The sequence below is a fragment of the Marmota flaviventris genome, chromosome 1 (assembly GCF_047511675.1).
Source record: "Marmota flaviventris isolate mMarFla1 chromosome 1, mMarFla1.hap1, whole genome shotgun sequence".
NCBI lineage: Eukaryota > Metazoa > Chordata > Mammalia > Rodentia > Sciuridae > Marmota > Marmota flaviventris.
The window spans coordinates 156,945,949-156,964,397 of NC_092498.1; the positions used below are offsets into that span (position 1 = coordinate 156,945,949).

The 18,449-nt window shown below is 39.8% G+C and overlaps 2 protein-coding genes across 2 annotated transcripts in view; one reads left to right on the top strand and one right to left on the bottom strand.

Moving 5' to 3' along the window:
- The window catches only part of Cdc45 (cell division cycle 45), a 33,723-nt gene extending 15,743 nt beyond the window's left edge, over nucleotides 1–17,980 (bottom strand). The window contains exons 1-7 of the mRNA XM_027924234.3: nucleotides 17,763–17,980; nucleotides 17,556–17,615; nucleotides 16,109–16,201; nucleotides 14,356–14,493; nucleotides 12,953–13,099; nucleotides 3,168–3,223; nucleotides 1,718–1,766 (exon numbers count right to left, since the gene is read on the bottom strand). Coding sequence (XP_027780035.1) covers nucleotides 1,718–1,766; nucleotides 3,168–3,223; nucleotides 12,953–13,099; nucleotides 14,356–14,493; nucleotides 16,109–16,201; nucleotides 17,556–17,615; nucleotides 17,763–17,813 — 594 coding nt within the window. The 5' untranslated portion in view covers nucleotides 17,814–17,980. The remainder of the gene's footprint in view (nucleotides 1–1,717; nucleotides 1,767–3,167; nucleotides 3,224–12,952; nucleotides 13,100–14,355; nucleotides 14,494–16,108; nucleotides 16,202–17,555; nucleotides 17,616–17,762) is intronic.
- On the top strand, nucleotides 4,951–5,462 carry LOC114083097 (E3 ubiquitin-protein ligase RBX1). The gene has a single exon (XM_034637361.2). It carries the CDS (start codon nucleotides 4,963–4,965, stop codon nucleotides 5,287–5,289), a length of 327 nt encoding a protein of 108 aa, XP_034493252.1. The 5' UTR covers nucleotides 4,951–4,962; the 3' UTR covers nucleotides 5,290–5,462.
- Nucleotides 17,981–18,449: the final 469 nt, after the last annotated feature.

The window sequence follows — 18,449 nt, forward strand, 5'->3', positions numbered from 1 at the left end:
AAAGACAATGGAGGGCTGGGGCTGTAGCTCAGTGGTAGAACACTTGCCTCCTACATGTGAGGCACTGGGTTTGATCATCAGCACCACATAAAAATAAACAAATAAAGATACTGTGTTCATCTACAATTAAAAAAATAAGAAAAAAAGACAATGAAACCTTGAAAATAAAAGGGACATGGGAAATACAGTGTTCAGAGTTCAAGATTTGAGACTCCATTTCTAAGACTATATATATAGGATATTTTATTGAAAAATTTTCTTTTGTTTTGTTTTTGGTACTAGGGATTGAACCCAGGGGTGCTTAACCACTGAGTCACATCCCAAGGCCTTTTATTTCTTGACATAGGGTCCTACCAAGTTGCTGAGGCTGGCTTTGAACTTGCAATCCTCCTATGTCAGCCTCCTGAGGCACTGGGATTACAGATGTACACCACTGTGCCCAGCTGAAAACTTATTTTCTAGGACTACTTATGGCCTTGAGCTCTGCTCAACAAGAACAGAGTCAATACAGTATGTTTTCTATATTAAATTCTGTTCTATAGGGGCTGAGGTTATGGTTCAGCGGTAGAGTGCTTGCCTCTCACATGCAAGGCCCTGGGTTCAATCCTCAGCACCACATAAAAATAAATAAATAAAATAAAAAGTTATAAAATTAAAAAAAATCTGTTCTATAAAATACACACATTGATATGCCATTGTAAGTCTAAGGTTTTATCCTCTGGCACAGAGGATTACATGTTTTTGATGAACAAATATAATAGCTGCTGTTCTTTGCACACCTATAGGATGCAAGGAACCATCCTAACAATTGCCTCTGAAATGAGGATTATAGATGTTCCTCAACTCAGGAATATCCCAACAAACCTATCAGAAGTTGAAAATACCTAATCTGTCTACATGGTACACTACAGAGTATTGGTTGTATATCCTCATGATACCATAACTGACTAGGAGCTTTGGCTTGGTGTCACTGCCCAGCATTGCCAAAGAGTATCAGTAGCCCAAGAGAACATCAAAATTCAAAATTTGATGTATGTAGAATATTTATTATATTTTATGGAATGGAGTATTGCCTGATTCTTTTTTTTTTTTTTTTGGTACTGGGGATTGAACTTAGGGGCACTCGACCACTAAGTCACATCCCCAGCCTCATTTTGTATGTTATTTAGTCTCACTGAGTTGCTTAGGGTCTGGCCATTGCTGAGGCTGGCTTTGAACTCACAATCCTCTTGCCTCAGCCTCTTGAGCTGCTGGGATTACAGGAGTAAGCCACTGCACTCGGCTGCCTGATTCTTAAATAAAAAATAAACCAATTATCTTTAGAAAAATATTAGTAGTTACTTGGGATGCTAAGACAGGAGGATTGCTTGAATTCAAGTCCAGCCTAGGCAACATAGTGAGACTGACTTCATCTCTAAAAAAATTAGAAGCATAATTTCTACTAAATATGCACGGTTTTCACACATCCAAAAAGTAAGTAAGTAAATAAATAAACAAATTGTGAACTATTATAACTTGGGAACTATCTGTATTCTCTTCACTTTATCAAGGAAGAACTCAAGAGAAGATAAACCACTTGCCCAAGGGAAGTAGAAATGTGGATCTCAGAGTCAAACCAGATTTTCTTGGCTCTAAAACCTCTGTTCCTTCCTCTTGTTTTATGATAATGACCCCTAGAATCAGAACTTTCTGGTGAGTTATACCTATCCTGACTTACCGATGTTCCATGATATTCATATTGCTCGTAGTCAAAGAGTATGTCTCTTCTGTAATGACATAAAAGGTGGGTCCTTTAACAGGAAGCTGCATGACAGGAAGCTGAATATTTGGAAAAATGCTGAAACTTCACAGTCTTTAAAGAAATACAATTGTGGTCCTATTTGGTACTATTTGTTTTCACTTATTGATCTTTAGTAGAATGTATTTACACAACACTCAGTAGAGAGTGAAATAGACATAAATTGCTTGTGGCAATGTACAGTGTAAAACAATGTGGTTCTAGGATTCCACTTCTGAGAAATTAACCCAAAATAACAATCCAAAGGAACAATTAAGAAAAACATACGGTGTGTACAAAGTTCTTCATTGCAGCCTTACAGTCTTGTGATAGCAGAATATTGGAGATAACAAAGAGAGAAAACCTGACCTTTTTTTATTTTTTATTTTTGTGGTGCGGGGATTGAATCCAGGGGGGTTGGATTTGATAGGTACATACTGTATACATGTATGGAAATATCACACTAAACCTATTAATATGTATAATTAATATATGTTAATACAAAAAGATTTTTTTTAAAAAGAAGGGAAATTGTCTATTAAGTACTAAGAAGTTTATAAGGGCTGTTCACAATTATTGAAATGGTTATATTAATTGGAAAAATGCAAAATTAGATGCATATTTTGATTATATAAATATGTATAAGTATGGATAACTCAGGAAGAGAAATCCAAACCCAGAATTTCTTTGAATTAGGTGACGTAATTTCACATTATCTTTTTATAGGAGGGGGCAGCCTTCCTTCCTACAGCCAGAGGACAAGAGGACAGGCTCTTTACCTCAACTGGAACAGCAGGAAACAACAGGCAGATGGCCCAGTGAGAACTTAATGGAGAGATTTAGCAAGGAATTCCCCTAGTGCCCATCTCAATGACACTGCTACATATTCATCTCAAGCTAGAATAATCCTTATAATACTTTCATTTTTAAAAATTTTGTTTTTCTTACAATTGCAATAGAGAGAGGAATTATGGGTAACTCAATTCTCAGTTTCCATTTACACTTTATTTCCAAGGAGAATTTATACAATTGGCATCTACTTCACTTATAGATTTTGTAAATAAAAATATACACGTCTAAAATACTTAATAAAAAAGAGCCAAGGGCCATCACCCCTAACAAATGGCATAGAATTGGGAGAACTTTGGGTCTATCACTCTTGGAACCAGAGAGCAATAAGGGAGGTGACTCAAACTCACATCTGATGCAAGTAGCCACAGGCTCACTTCTGAAGCAGTTGGCCCTGAGATTCAAAACTAAAGAAATTGTCTTTAGACGGAAAAAAAATGCATGCAACACCTAGGAAAAATAAAAGGTATCTATGGCACCACAGAGCTCAAGGAGAATGGGATCCTGGTACTGGGGGAGCTACTGGATGCACAAAACTCACCTCCGTGCCTCCCACTCTCTCCTCTGCCTCCTTTTCATGGTTTGCTGCACTATCTCCTGAGATAGAGACAAGAGAACAAAAACTTTATCAGCAATGCCAGGAATTTATCCCCACAGCCTAAGAAGATTACAATTTAGCAGAAGCCACTGGGCTCAGACCTCTGAGGAAGAACAAGGGTCAACTCCGACCCCTTTTGGCCCCTACATGCTGCAGATATGGTGGACAGAAAAGCAGAGACTTTCCTAGCACTGGCTCTACGCTACATTCTGCATCTGTTCATCCCAGCTATCCACAGCCCACAGCACCATGGGATCTAAAATAAGCCCACATTGCCTTGTATCTAGGTCCCCATTATGATTTACAATCTCCCAAGTGTAAGCAACAATTCTGATTTTACAATCTCATTTAATCCTCACCACAGAGGTAGGGTAGGAAGTATGGTAGTTTTTAAAAATTTATGGTCCCTGCCAGTTGTGATGGAGCACACCTGTAATCCTAGAGGCTTGGGAGGCAAAGGCAGAAGGAACACAAGTTCAAAGCCAGCCTGGCTAACCCAGCAAGACCCTGTCTCAAAAACAGAAAAGAACTGGGGGTGTAGCTCAGTGGTAGATTGCCTTTGGGGTTAAATCCAGTACTGCAAAAGATAGAAAGAAAGAAAGAAAAAATCCACGGTCCCAATACTTTGGCCTCAGGGAAGTTAGAGTTTAAATATTTTCCCCTATGTCTGCTAGGTATGACTAAAGTCCCTGGACATTATAGATAAAAACAAGCTAAGTGAGACTCTGAAAGGTAGAGGCAAAGGTAGAGCAGTTAGGAAAAAGGGGCCTGAGGAATGAAACAATGGCACATACTCTGGGTTTTCTTGTTAGTTCATGTATCTCAGATTTGAACTAAAGAAGCTGGCAATTTGGAAACACTAATAGATTCAGACAAAAAAATACCCAACAAAAGCTGCTCTCACTAGTCAAAAGACAAAGAAGGTGCAGCACTGCCAGGCAGAAAAGTTTTATGCACTAACCACTTCAGTCAATATCACCCAAAAGGCTGATCAGGGGCTAAAACGCCCACTCCTGTGAAGCTGTAACAATGCACCCCAAATCTCTGCCAGGGGCAGAAGAGCCAAGGAGGAAGCTGAGACTGCCATTCCCACTCCAGTGGTGAGGGAATCAGAACTTCGCCCTCACTTTTCAATAGTGAGGTTCCCTTCTCCCATCTTGCTAGGTGGTGTCAGAAAGAGAAAGTAGGGGGCGTGTACCTTCACTGCCCAATGATACAAAGGAGCCATTCCCCTTACGTGTTATAAAGATCAAGCGTGAAACATGAACTACCTCTACTTGGCATCACCCATCTCTTAGGCATGCCGGAGGAGGGTCAGAGAGAGTCAAATTAAACAGAAAATTTAAATAAGACCTAGAAAAGGAGATTGAGGAAATTATGTGCTTGTATGAATATGGCAAAATGAATCCCACTATTATGTTTAATTATAATGTACCAGTAAAAAGTAAACTAGGAGATTAAAAAAGATGCAGAGATTCATAACATAATAAATGTCTAGGTTTCACTCAAAAATCCCTCATCACACCAAGAGCTAGGATGATCTCAAAGTGAATGGGGGGAAAAAAAAGGCAACCCAAAGGGGCCAACACCAAGATGACAGAGATGCTAAAATTATCTGACAAAGATTTTAAAGTAGCCATCATAAAAATGCCTCAACAAGTGATTGCAAACATAACTGAAACAAAAGAAAAACAAGAAGTTTTAGCAAAGAAACAGCAGATATAGGTGTGTTTCCAAAATGGCGGCAGCGATGGATGTGGATACCCCGAGCAGCACCAACAGCGGTGCGGGCAAGAAGCGCTTTGAAGTGAAAAAGTGGAATGCAGTAGCCCTCTGGGCCTGGGATATTGTGGTTGATAACTGTGCCATCTGCAGGAACCACATTATGGATCTTTGCATAGAGTGTCAAGCTAACCAGGCATCTGCTACTTCCGAAGAGTGTACCGTTGCATGGGGAGTCTGTAACCATGCTTTTCACTTCCACTGCATCTCTCGCTGGCTCAAAACACGGCAGGTGTGCCCATTGGACAACAGAGAGTGGGAATTCCAAAAGTATGGACACTAGAAAAAGAATTCTTCCATCAAGCTTAACTGTTTTGTTGTTCATTTAGTGACTTGCCCTCCTGTTACTTAATTATAAAATAGATAGAACTGTGTCTTTTCTCCTTTGTCTTTTCAGTTTGCTTCCTGCAACCATATTGTATTGTATGTCAAATAAAGTCCAGTTGAATTCTAGAATGGATGCTGTCTCGTGTGTGTGAAAAAAATGGACATAAGCGAAAGTTCCCCTCTACCCAAACTGGAAAGCATTTTACTGTGAAGTATTTGTTCATAGTGCTAGAGCAGAGACGCCCTAGAGTGCATCACTTGATCACAAGGAATCTGGCCTAGCAAGGGGCAGTGTGGATCACTGGCACCCGAAGACTGGTCAGCTCTGTGTTCCTCCTGTGTGACAGCAGTGGCAGCTGAATAAGGGAAGAACATGGGACTTGCAGTCATCGAACTCGACTGGGTCTGGCTCCATTGCCTGTTCCTCTTGGCAACCTTGGGCGAGTGATTCTGCTCTGAGTTTTCCTCTAATGTGGGCTTCTAAGGACTAAATGACATCATGTGGGCACAGTAAGAGGCCTTGTATGATGTAAAACTACTGTACAAATGTTAACTCTGATTGTATATGATGTTACTTTCTCTTAGCTCGGAAAGTAAGCTTTAAAAGTTTGTAATGGGGGCTGGGGATATGGCTCAAGCGGTAGCGCGCTCGCCTGGCATGCGTGCGGCCCGGGTTCGATCCTCAGCACCACATACAAAACAAAGATGTGTCCGCCGGTAACTAAAAAATGAATATTAAAAAAATTTTCTCTCTCTCTCACTCTCTCTTTAAAAATAAATACATAAAAGTTTGTAATGTATAAACTTTACTGATAGAAATTTTGAACTCAAGTTAAAAACTTGTCAGACTTAAGTTGAGGCTCAGTGGTAAGGTGCTTGCCTAGCATATGTAAGGCCCTAATCCAATCTTCAGCTAAAAATGTTTGTTCAGTCAGATACAGTGGCATGCACCTATAATGCCAGCTACTTGGGAAGCAGAGACAGGAGGATTACTTGAGCCCAGGTGTTCAAGCCTAGCCTGGGCAACAGAACAAGAACTTATCTTTAAAACATTCTGAGGCTAGGTGTGTAACTCAGTGATATGGAGAGGGCCCTGGGTTCCATCCCAGGCACTATAAAAGAGAAAAACTGATGTCATTTTATATTGAATTAACCAGAGTTCAGGTTTCCTTCATCACCACCCCTTTGCAATTTATTCAAATGTCTTGGTTATGGAAGGATTTGCCTGTTCTAATACTAAGTAAATGGCTATATAGACTCTTCAAGTAAGAAGCAGTGGAGTTTGTTGAAGTGGTTTTTGTATGGTCTGAGGGTTCCCGGCAGTTTCTGAATCCCTTTCAGGGGTTTATGAGGTTCTCTCTCCACCTGCAAGTTCACCTGAAACCACTTTTACTTTATTTACTTCAACCAAAGCGTGTATCAAATGACCAAGCCAACTTGAGTATCCAATTGTCTTCTATTAAGTCAGACATAAATGAGATTGGTAAAAATGTGAAACAGTGCTACTCACTACTCTTTTTTTGTTTTGTTTTAAAAATGGTTTTAATAAAAGTATTTACGTTAAAAAAAAAAAAAGAAACAGCAGATATAAAGAGACAAATGGAAAGTTTACAACCCAAAATACCACAATTGTACTTAAATTAACTCAGTGAAAGAGGCTTAAAGCAGAATGTAGGAGTCATCAGGAAGAAAGACAGAAATTACCTTGTCTGACCAAGAGAACAAAGTTAGATAAAAAATAAAAAATAACAGAGCAACAGGAGCCTGTGAGGCTGTAACAAAAGATCTAAGGTGTCATAAATGTCCTGGGGGGACAGGAGAATGGACTGAATAGATATTTTAAAAAGTAACAGCTGAAAATTTGGCAAGACAAAAAACTAGCTTGGCATGGTGGCACATGCAGGTAATCCCAGCTACTCAGGAGGCTGAGGCAGGAGGATATCAAGTTTGAAGCCAATCTTGGCAACTTAGTGAGACCCATAAAAAATAAGAGAACTGGGGAGATAGGTCAGTGGTATAGTACCACTGGGTTCAATCCCTAGTACCACCACCACCACCACCACCACACACACACAAAAAAAAAGACAAAAAAATGACATAAATCTATATGTGAAACCCAATAGAATAACCCAGGAAATCCACATCATGACATGCAATTAAACTTATGAACCCTAAAGCAAAAAATAATAAATAAAAGCCAAAGAAAAATGATATTTTGCCTGTAAAGGAAAATAATTTGAAGGAGGATATCTCATCAGTGACCATGGAGATCAGAGGAAGTGGCACAATATTTTTAAGTGATAAAGGAAAATAACTATTAGCCTTGAATTCTATGTCTAGTAAAAATATATTTCAGAGGGCTGGGGCTGTAGTTTAGGGGTACAGTATAGTACATGCCCAGCATGTGTGAAACCCTGGGTTTGATCCTTAGCACTGTAAAAAAAAAAAACCAAATCAAACCAAACCAAACCAAAACTTTTCAGAAATAAAGGGAAAACTAAAGAAAGTCTTAGAATACACAAATATTAATCAGAGTGAAGCAGAAGAAGTGGCAATAGTAATATCAGAGAAAAAGAGAGGGACACTAAATACAAAAAAAAAAAGAAGTCAAACATCCAAGATCACACAGCAATCCTAAATGTGTAGGCACCAAACAAAAGAGCTATAAAATATGTGAAGTAGGGGCTGGGGTTGTGGTTCAGTATAGAATGCTTGCCTAGCATGTGTGAGGCACTGGGTTCGATTCTCAGCCTCACATAAAGAAATAAATAAAGGGCCACCAACAACAAATAAAATATTTAAAAAAATAATAAAATAAAATGTGAAGTAAAAACTGATCAAACTGAATAGAGAAATAGACAAATCTACAATTATAGTTTGAATCTTTGACACACCTGTAATCACAGTGACTGGGAAGGCTGAGGCAGGAGATGGCAGGTTCAAAGTCAGCCTCTGTAATTTAGTGAGGCCCTAAGCAACTTAGAGAGATTCTGTCTCAAAACAAAAAAAAATGGGCTGGGGATGTAGCTTAGTGGTTAAGTGTCCTGGTACGGGAAAAAAAAAAAATTGAAAGAATAACTAAACAGAAAAGCAGCAAACAGAAGAACTCAAAACCACTATGAATTAACAGTAAATGACATTTCTACTCTATCCAACAGCAAAAAACACATTTGCTGCTGTCTCACATGGCCTGAGATTTCTTAGACCCTCCCAAACATGGTGCATTGTAAAGTCTTATTCACTCTTTTTGTGGCTATAGGATGCTGAGGGACTATTAAGTTGGTCAGGATAGCCATGCAGTAGCTGCCTAATTGAATGGAATATTCACCATGTTGAGCACGGAAGAATGGAATAGCCACCAGATTGTATGGAAGATATATACAATGGGGAGAAGGTCCTGGCTTGGAGACACCCTGGCATCCTAGATATCTGACATGAAAGCTATGACTTCTCATGATTCCAGTTTCTTAGTTCTGAGATGAGGCCTCAGATATTATACAGCAGAGCAATGCCCAAATTCCTAACCTACAGAATCTATGAGTGTAAGAAAATGGTTGCAATAAGCTGCTAAATTATGGGATATTTTGTCTAACACAGTAAGAAACTAAAACACTTAAATTTGATTATTTTATTCATATTACAGAGGCAAAGAGAGGTGAAATCATTTTACCAAAGGTCACACAGCAAGTAATGGCAGGCTCAAAATTTGACCTCAGGTAACCTGAGTCAGGATATAATAGCACATACAGATTAAGTGTAATTATGCTTATTATAGAAGAATGACATCTTTGCTGGGGTCCAGCTCTAAATTTACCTTTAAAAGACAAAACTTTTCTTGACCCCATGCCTTCTATGCTCTTTTTTTTTTGGGGGTGGGGGGGTGGGGAATACCAAGGATTGAACTCAGGGGCACTTGACCACTGAGCCACATCCCCAGCCCTATTTTGTATTTTATTTAGAGACAGGGTCTCACGGAGTTGCTTAATGCCTCGCTTTTGCTGAGACTGGCTCGGAACTCACGATCCTCCCACCTCAGCCTACCAAGCTGCTGGGATTACAGGCATGCGCCACCATGCCCAGCTCCTATGCTCTCTTTATAGCAAAACTCTTTGAAAAAAGTTTATAATATATTGTCCCCAAACCCCTTGAGTGTGTATCCCATTAATAAAATATTTCTGATAATATACTCTAACACACACACACACACACACACATAAATCAAATACAAATCTTAATTACATAGAAGTAGTCTTCTCAAAAATGTTTAATCTTATTAAAATCGAGCCTCTAACTTACAAATTCTAGAAAATGCATAGATGGTGGAACAAGTTAAATTACCCCACGAAGGAACAAGAGTCAAAAATTAAAAAAAAAAAAAAAAAAAGCCAAGCATGTGCACGGTCCTAGGTTCAATCCCTAGTACCACAGAAGCATAATGCACATAATTAATTAGAGTGGAAAGTTCCAAGACTCTTAGCTGTTTCCAGGGAAAACCCCACTAGACACTAATATTTAGGGCTCAATAAAAAGCAGCTCATCAATAGTTGAGGGAATGTTGATGGGTGCTGTGGTGCATGCCTTATGGTCCTAGCTACTTGAGAGGTTGAAGCAGGATTGCTTGAGTTCAGGACTTTGAGACCAGCCTCAGCAATATGGCAAGGCCTGTCTCAAAAAAAAAAAAAAAAAAAAAAAAGAAACAAAACAACAACAAAAAAAGTGAGGTATGTTAGCACACACTTGAAGTTCCAGTGACTCAGGAAGTTGAGGTAGGAGGATTGCAAATTGGAGGCCAGCCTGGGCAAATCAGCAAGACCACCGCCCCCCCCCCCCGCCCCCAGAAATTTATCAAGACACTGTTTCAAAATAAAAAAATAAAAAGGAATGGGAGAAAGTACTAGGGTGCCCTGGGTTCAATTCCCAGTACCAAAAGACAAACAAACAAACAAACAAAAACAACAGAAAGAAAGAAAGAAAAAAGGAAGAAAGAAAGAAAGAAAAAAGTAAAGGAATGCTATAGAAAAGGAGAACAAAAAAGAAGTCTTGGAAACCAGAAGATAAAAGACCAAAATGTCTGCCAGAAAATAGAAGAAACATATAAAGAACTGGGCAAGAGGAACCAAGATCTGAGAGTGGGTTCAGGAGATTTCCCTTGAGACTACCCCAAAGCTCTACTGAGAAGAACTTGCCACTTAGCTTTGAAGGACATGGACTATTCTCCAGATAGAGATTGTCCTGAATGTCCCAAATATAGCTCAAACAGTGGCATTAAAACACATGCCCTTGGTATTGGCACCAAAACAGACACATAGATCAGTGGTATAGAATAGAAAACACAGAGACAAACCCACATAAATACAAAAACATACATTGGAGAAAAGATGGCCTCTTCAACAAATGGTGGTGAGAAAACTGGAAATCCATATGTAGCAAAATGAAATTAAACCCCTCTCCGCACAAAACTCAACTCAATGTGGATCAAGGACTTAAACACTAGAACAGAGACCCTGAAGAAAAAGTAGGCCCAAGTCTTCACCATGTTAGCTTAGGAACTGACTTTCTTAATAAGACCCCTACAGCACAAGAAGTAAAATCAAGAATCAATAAATAAGCTGGGCATGGTAGTACATGCCTGTAATTTCAGCAACTAGGGAGGTTAAGGCAGGATGATCACAAGTTCAAAGATAGCCTTAGCAACTTAGCGAGGCCCTAAGCAACTTGGTGAGACCCTGTCTCAAAATAAAAAATAAAAAGAACAACAACAACAACAAAAGACTGGGTTAGTCATTAAAAGCCCCTGTGTTCAATTCCTGGTACCAAAAAAAACACAAAAAACAAAAAACAAACAAACCAATAAATGAAAATCTTTACAGCAAAGGAGACAATAATGTGAAGAGAGAACCTACAGAATGGGAGAAAATCCTTACCACATGCACCTCAGATAGAACATTAATCTCCAAAATATTAACATCAAAAAAAAAAAAAAAAAACACAACAAAACAAAAAAATCCAACCCAATCAATACATGGGCTAAGGAACTGAACAGGTACTTCACAGAAGAACAAAATACAATCGATCAACAAATATATGAAAAAATGTTCCACATCTCTAGCAATTAGAGAAATGCAAATCGAAACTACTCTAAGATTTCATCTCACTCTAGTCAGAATGGCAATTATCAAGAACATAAGCAACAATGTTGGCGAGGATGTGGGGAAAAAAATACACTCATACATTGCTAATGGGGGGGCAAATTGGTGCAACAATTATGGAAAGCAGAGACTGGAGGTTTATACCCACAGGACTTAAAATCAACATACTATAGTGATGCAGCCACATCAATGTTTATAGCAGCTCAATTCACAATAGCTAAAGTATAGAACCAATTTAGGGTGTCCTTCAGCAGATGAATGCATAAAGAAACTGTGATATATGTGTGTGTGTGTGTGTGTGTGTGTGTGTATATAGAGAGAGAGAGATAGATACACACACACACACACACAATGTGGTATATATATTTCAGCCTTAAAGAATGAAATGATGACATTTGCCAGCAAATGGATGGAGCTGGAGAATATCATGCTAAGCAAAATAAACCAATCCCAAAAAACCAAAAGCTCAATGTTTTTTCTCATATGTGGATGATAATTCACAATAAGTGGGGCAGGCTAGGGAAGAGTAGAGGTACTTTGGATTAGACAGAGGGGAGTGAAAGGAGGGGAGGGGGCATTGGGGTAGGAAGAACAGTAGAATGAATCAGACATTTATTACCCTATGCGTATATATGACTACACGACCAGTGTAACTCTACATCATGTACATTCAGAAGAATGAGAAGTTATACTCTATTTATATATGACTGTCAAAAATGCATTCTACTGTCATGTATAACACGAATAATTAGAACAAATAACAAAACAAAACAAAACAAAATATGCCTTGGAAATGTCAGGCTGAGGATGAAAGGCAGACCCTAAGATATTCCAGAGGCAAATTCTAAGCTGGGCATCAAGGATCAGGGGCCAACAGACCTTGATGTTAGAGAGGACTTCCCACCTGCTATTCTACTTCTAGCAGAAGCCATAGTGTTGGGCATGCCTTTCTTGTTGGTCAAGCCCAAGACTGCAAAGTAGTTCAGACTCAAGGCCCACACAGCAAAAAACCACTCATATCCTCACACACAAGATGTCTCTCCCAGAGTCATTGTCTGGAAAGTAAGCCTGGTCAAGGGACAGACATATGACTCCTTGGTGATTGCATAGAGTGATTCTGTAAGGGCAGAGGAGAAGGGAGAGGACATTTCTGTCATTTATTATTTCTCTATATCATTAAAAAAAAAGCGTGCTGCCTAATCATAGAGCTGAGCTGTCCTAAATCTTATTTCATCTGATAGGATCCTACTGTATAGATAAGGAAGCCACAACCCACAGAAATCCAGTAATCTGCCTGAAACCAGAGCCGGGGATAGTAAAGCCCATGGTCAGTATTATACTGCTAATTCTTCTACTTCTCACTGTTCTGCTGCTCCCAGTTACCACCCTGGGCCAGGCAGGCTCTGGAAATGACCTCTGAACTCTGAGAATTTAAGTTTCTCCAGAATATGATGAGAGGTCCAAACATACCTCTTCTAACCGTGTGCGCTTCTCAGAAGGCTCTGACCCATCACTGTCATTTCCTGAATGTTCTTCATTCTCTTCTTCTTCATCCCTAAAGATGTCATCATAGGCAGGAACTTCAAGGTCATCATCTTGTTTAATGAGTAATTTGATCTAAGTTTAAAACAAAAAACAATCAAGTTTCTCCACTCCTCAACAGAAAACCATTCATCATGATGTTTTTTTTCCTTGTAGAATCTTAATATTTCCTAATTAGCTGACTCATAAGTTTCCTATATATACAAAGAGTCACCTGTATGAAAAGAGTTCCAGACTTCTCAGGTTTATTCTTGTATTCATTACTACTTAGTGAGGCTTTGAAGTTGCAATGTAGAAATTATGAAAATCTGAAAGCAACTTTTTTAAAACCACCTACTACTTGAGTCAGGAAAAACAGTTCCTTCTTATGCCACAAATCAACAAAATGAATGTTCCTCAACTTGGGTGCTAACGGAAGATGTGAAGATGCTGCTATGGTTTGGATATGGTATGCCCCCAAAGGTTCATATATTGGAATCTTGGTCCCCATTGTGGCAGTATTGAAATGGTAGAACCATTCAGAGGTGGAAACTAGTGGAAGCTGATGGGGTTGTGGGGTTTCCACACTCACAAGTGGATTAATGTTGTTTATCAGGGGTGGTCAGATCTTTTGGGAGTAGATTAATTCCAGCGAGTGTGGGTTGTTACCAAGCTTTCTCACCTATTTTGCTACATGATTGATCTCTGTCTCTCTCTTTCACATTCCCACTATTAGGATGCAATTCACCATGAGGCAATTCACAGAACTAAGCAAATGTGGTGCTATGCTCTTGAATTTCCAGAACTGTAAGCTAAATAACCTTTTTAAAGGAACTCAGCCTCAAGTATTTTCTTATAGCAACACAAAATGGACTCGCCCTAAGTGAATACATCTATTGTCTCTAAAAGCAATTCCAGATTGATTTATTATGGAGAGATTTCTCCTATGAGAATTTTGGGGTCTGACACCTTGTGGGTGAAAGATCAAGTCAAAGGATGTAAGTGGCTGCCCTGAGCCAGGTTGTATGCTTAAAGCTCAGGGATTCAAAGGATAAGCACAGTAGAAACTGTACTTTTAAGTCTACAAAGTTCTGGTCCTTACATTTTCCAGGTCAAATACATTTCACAAACTTCACCAATTCATTTAGCACATACCCAAGAACTAGGTGCGCCATGTTTCTCATCAAAGATGGACATGACCAGGTTTTTATACTTAGGTTACTCCCAATTCCATAGGGGAGTTGGACACACACTTGCCAAGAAGACCAGGTAAAACACTGTATATGGCATTAAAAGGTATAGACAGGTTGAGGGGAGAGCATAACAGAAGGGAGGCCCAAAGACTTGCATACCTGGGTGTCATTATACACATTCACAACGTTGACTGGCCTGTGGGTATCACACACAAAGAATATAGTATCTTCATCAGGTTGAAGAATGTCCAATAGGTCTACATTAGCTCCACAGTTTATGAGAATAAAATAACGAAACTGAAAAAAGAAGTGAGACATTATAAAGTAACTTCACTTTACCACATTAGAACTCTACATCCTTTTGCTGAGATACATTAAATCCCTGATATGTGGCAAGGTCCAGAGGGAATGGCAAAGGGCTTGAGAAGTGGCCAAGGCTAGCTTATGCCAAGTGCTTTAACATACACAATAGGTTCTTCTTTTCTAAAATAATACTGTGAAGTAAGCTTTGGGGCAAGTCCCACTTTCTTAGGAACACACTGAGGCTCAGCAAACCCAAGTCTCAGGCACATGGTCAAGAAGTTAATAAGAATCTGGGCATGGTGGCACATCCCTGTAATCCCAGTTACGTGGAAGGCTAAGTTAGGAAAATCTCGAGTTAGAGGCCAGCCTGGACAACTTAGCCAGACCCTAACTCAAAATAAAATTTAAAAATGGCTGGGGATGAATCTCAGTGGTAGACTGCTTGTGTAGTATGTAGGAGGCCCTAAGTTCAATCCCCAATATTGCGAAAAAAGAAGCTAATGAGGGGAATCTAAGACATAAAATGTGTAATGTGGTTTCTCCAGATCTTATTGTATGGTATTGCACCAACTCTCTGTGTTAAGAGAGTTGCATGGGTTTAAGTTTTTGGCAAATCTCAGATAGCACATAATTTTCAGGGCATGTAAGTATTAAGTTGTGCTGTATAACTATAGCAAAACCTTTCCTTGTGGATACCCACTGGTACAGTCTCTTATGACTGAAACTCAAAGAGATTATTTATCCCTGCCACAACAAAAAAATTAGCATTATCCAGGGACTCCATGTACACTCTTCCATGCCCTCCCTATGGGCCCCACAATGTCCCATCTTTGCCCCATGCAGAGGTAAGAGTCAGCCTAGTTTCTATGCTGAAAATCCTAAGGGAGAACATATCCTAGATTTAAAATTAGAAACTGGAATGCATTTTCTTGGAGAGATAATATATGATAGTTGTGTATTCTAAAATAATTTTAGCCAGGCATGGTGGCACATGACTGTAATCCCAGTGACTTGGAAGGCTGAGGCAGGAGGATTACAAGTTCAAGGTCAGCCTCAGCAATTTAGCAAGGCCATAAACAACTTAACAAGATCCAATCTCAAGATAAAAATTAAAAAGGGCTGTGGCTAAGACTGGGGTTGTGGCTCAGTGGTAGAGTGCTTGCCTAGCACATGTGAGGCTCTGAATTGGATCCTCAGCACTATGTTAAAAAACAAAAACAAAAACTAAACACTGTTAAGTAAAAAAGGCTGGGGATGTGGCTCAGTGGATAAACCATCTCTGGGTTCAATTGCCACTACCAAAATAATAATAATTTTAGTGAGGCTAAACTGCTAAATTCCAAACAAAGGTGACTCTAAGAAGAGTCAGATTTCTGCAAAACAAGTTCAAAGTTATATGCTGTCCATGTTCACTATCTTTTTTGGTTAATTCTGTCTTTACCGCTTGAGAGTAAGTCACCAGTATACATAGCATGCTTTTCTCTTCCACATTGCCTATTAAAGTTGATACTTAAATATAAACGTACTGGGAAATTACAAAGACAGCTAAGTATTAGGAATTGGAACTGAGTACAAAAAGCTTATTTATTCTAAAACATATCTTTCATACCTGTTCCTTATGTTCAAGAAATGCAGTTTCAAGTTCTTGCCACCCAGAGACTGGAACCAGTGTATACTGCACGTGGTCACACTGAAACAGGGCCTGAGAGAGAGTTTTTTCAAAGATTATCTTATTTAGGATGTATAGAATTTACCTTGAAATGCCCTAGAAAAAACTAGCTGGGTTGAGACACAAAAAATATGGGATAAGCTAATATTGGTAAAACACTAAGGAAAGAAGCCAGGTGGTAGGGATGTGACTGTTAAATGTATAGATCTGTCATTTTGCTGAATTTGTCAAATTACCAAAGAAAAACACTGTGAGAAAATCTGATCTTACTTCCAGGTATTCTGAAAAATTCCTGACCCAGGCTCAATGTAAAAAGTGTACCATATATTGTGACCACTCTGGAACGCCATATGGAGATTCCCCAGAAAACCTGGAATGAAACCACCAATTGACCCAGTTATACTCAAAGGACTTAAAATCAGAATACTATAGTGAAAGGACCACATCAAAGTTTATAGCAGCTCAATTCACAATAGCTAAGCTATGAAACCAAAGTGGGTGCCCTTTAACAAATGAATGGATAAAGAAAATGTAGTACATGTACACAATGGAATATTACTCAGCCATAAAGAAGAATGAAATTATGGCATTTGCTGATAAATGGATGGAACTGGAGACTATCATGCTAAGTGAAATAAGCCAATCCCCAAAAACCAAAGGCCAAATGTTTTCTCTATGCAGATGCTAATATACAATAAGGAGGTGAAGGGAAGAACAGAAGTTCATTGGATTAGACAAAGTGGATTGAAGGGAAAGGAGAGGAGATGGGAAGAGAAAAGACAGTAGAATTAATTGGACATAACTTTCCTATGTTCATACATGTTCATACATGACCAGTGTAACTCCACATCATGTACACCCACAAGAATGAGAACCTAATTAGAATAAGTTATACTCTATATATCTATAATGCATCAAAATGCACTCTTATGTATATCCCAAAAGAATAAAAAATAATAATAAAGGCAGAAAAAGTGAACCATATCAAAAACCAAATTAATAAACTTCCGTAATAGACTATGGACTCCTGTGTTTCTAATACTGATTATGACAACATTATACTCTCTGTTGTCACCGATTCATCTCTCTCTCAAACCCCACATTTGACAGGCCACTACAGGTTCAAAGGTCTCCCAAATTAAATCTTTTTTTTTCCGCCTGGGTTGTTATAAAAAGATACTAATAAGTATTTTTACGTAATCTTTCTCTGACCTCCAAGACTGTCTATACAAGGAGGTGACCTCTTAGTCGCCCTTCTCTCACCTGCTCCTCACCTCCCGCCCTGCTCCTTCCCATCCTAGGCCTGCCTTACACCTCATCTTCTGCTCCTGTCCAGAAGTCCCTCACCTCTAGCCTCGCTCGCCCTCCTTTGGTCCGCAAAGCTCACCTGAAGTATCTTGCAGGCGCACAGAGCGTCCACGTCCGAGGCCACGAAGAGAAGGACCCTCTGTTTGGACAAGAGCGGGTGGATTGAGTACGGTAACCCGAACCCCGGCTACTCCCAGCCCTCTTGGCCTGGCCCACCCATGGCCTCACGTCCTCACTCCTTCTTCCCCACCCAAGGCCTTAGCGAGGGTCCTGGACTGGGAGTCACCTGGCTCTGAACCAGCTCGTAAAACTCCTTGCGGAAATCGGACACGAACATAGCCGCGGCGGCCCAACACCCTCGGCTGGGGCTGAGACACCAAGAGCCCCGGAGGCGGTCAAGACTCCCGCCAAATCACAGCCCTTCCGATTGGCCCAGGTAACCAACCAATAGGTTGTTTCCTCGCCTTTCCTCTTTTATGATTGGGCCATTTTGGGGATCGGCAATCGCCTTCCGCCATTCGAGGCTGGAAAAGTACCCCATCCCCGCCCACCCAGCCGGCGAAGAAGCCTCATTTCTGAGGTAGGACGTAAACAGGATTGCCCACTTCAACTCTGACTCCCATTTACCCAGAAACCCCCACGTTTGGCGGACATCTTTACTTTGGGAAGAGAAGCCTACCGCCTCACGCTGGGAACCTCAGGAAAATATACTTCAATCCATAAATTAAACTAAATTATATACCAATTGAGAAGGCAGTTAGGTTTTCAATGGACTCCTGGTCCAGTTTGAAGGTGGTGTAGCTTACTTCCGCCCGATTCCACGATGGCTGAAGCAAAGGCCCGATCGTTCTAGATGCATTCTGGGTAGCGTAGTCAGCAAGCAGAATGGGCCCTACCAAATTCGTTTGTAGGGGAGTACTATCAAAACATAATTTTAAATAACTCTAAAGTCGCCTTTATATGAGGTAATCAG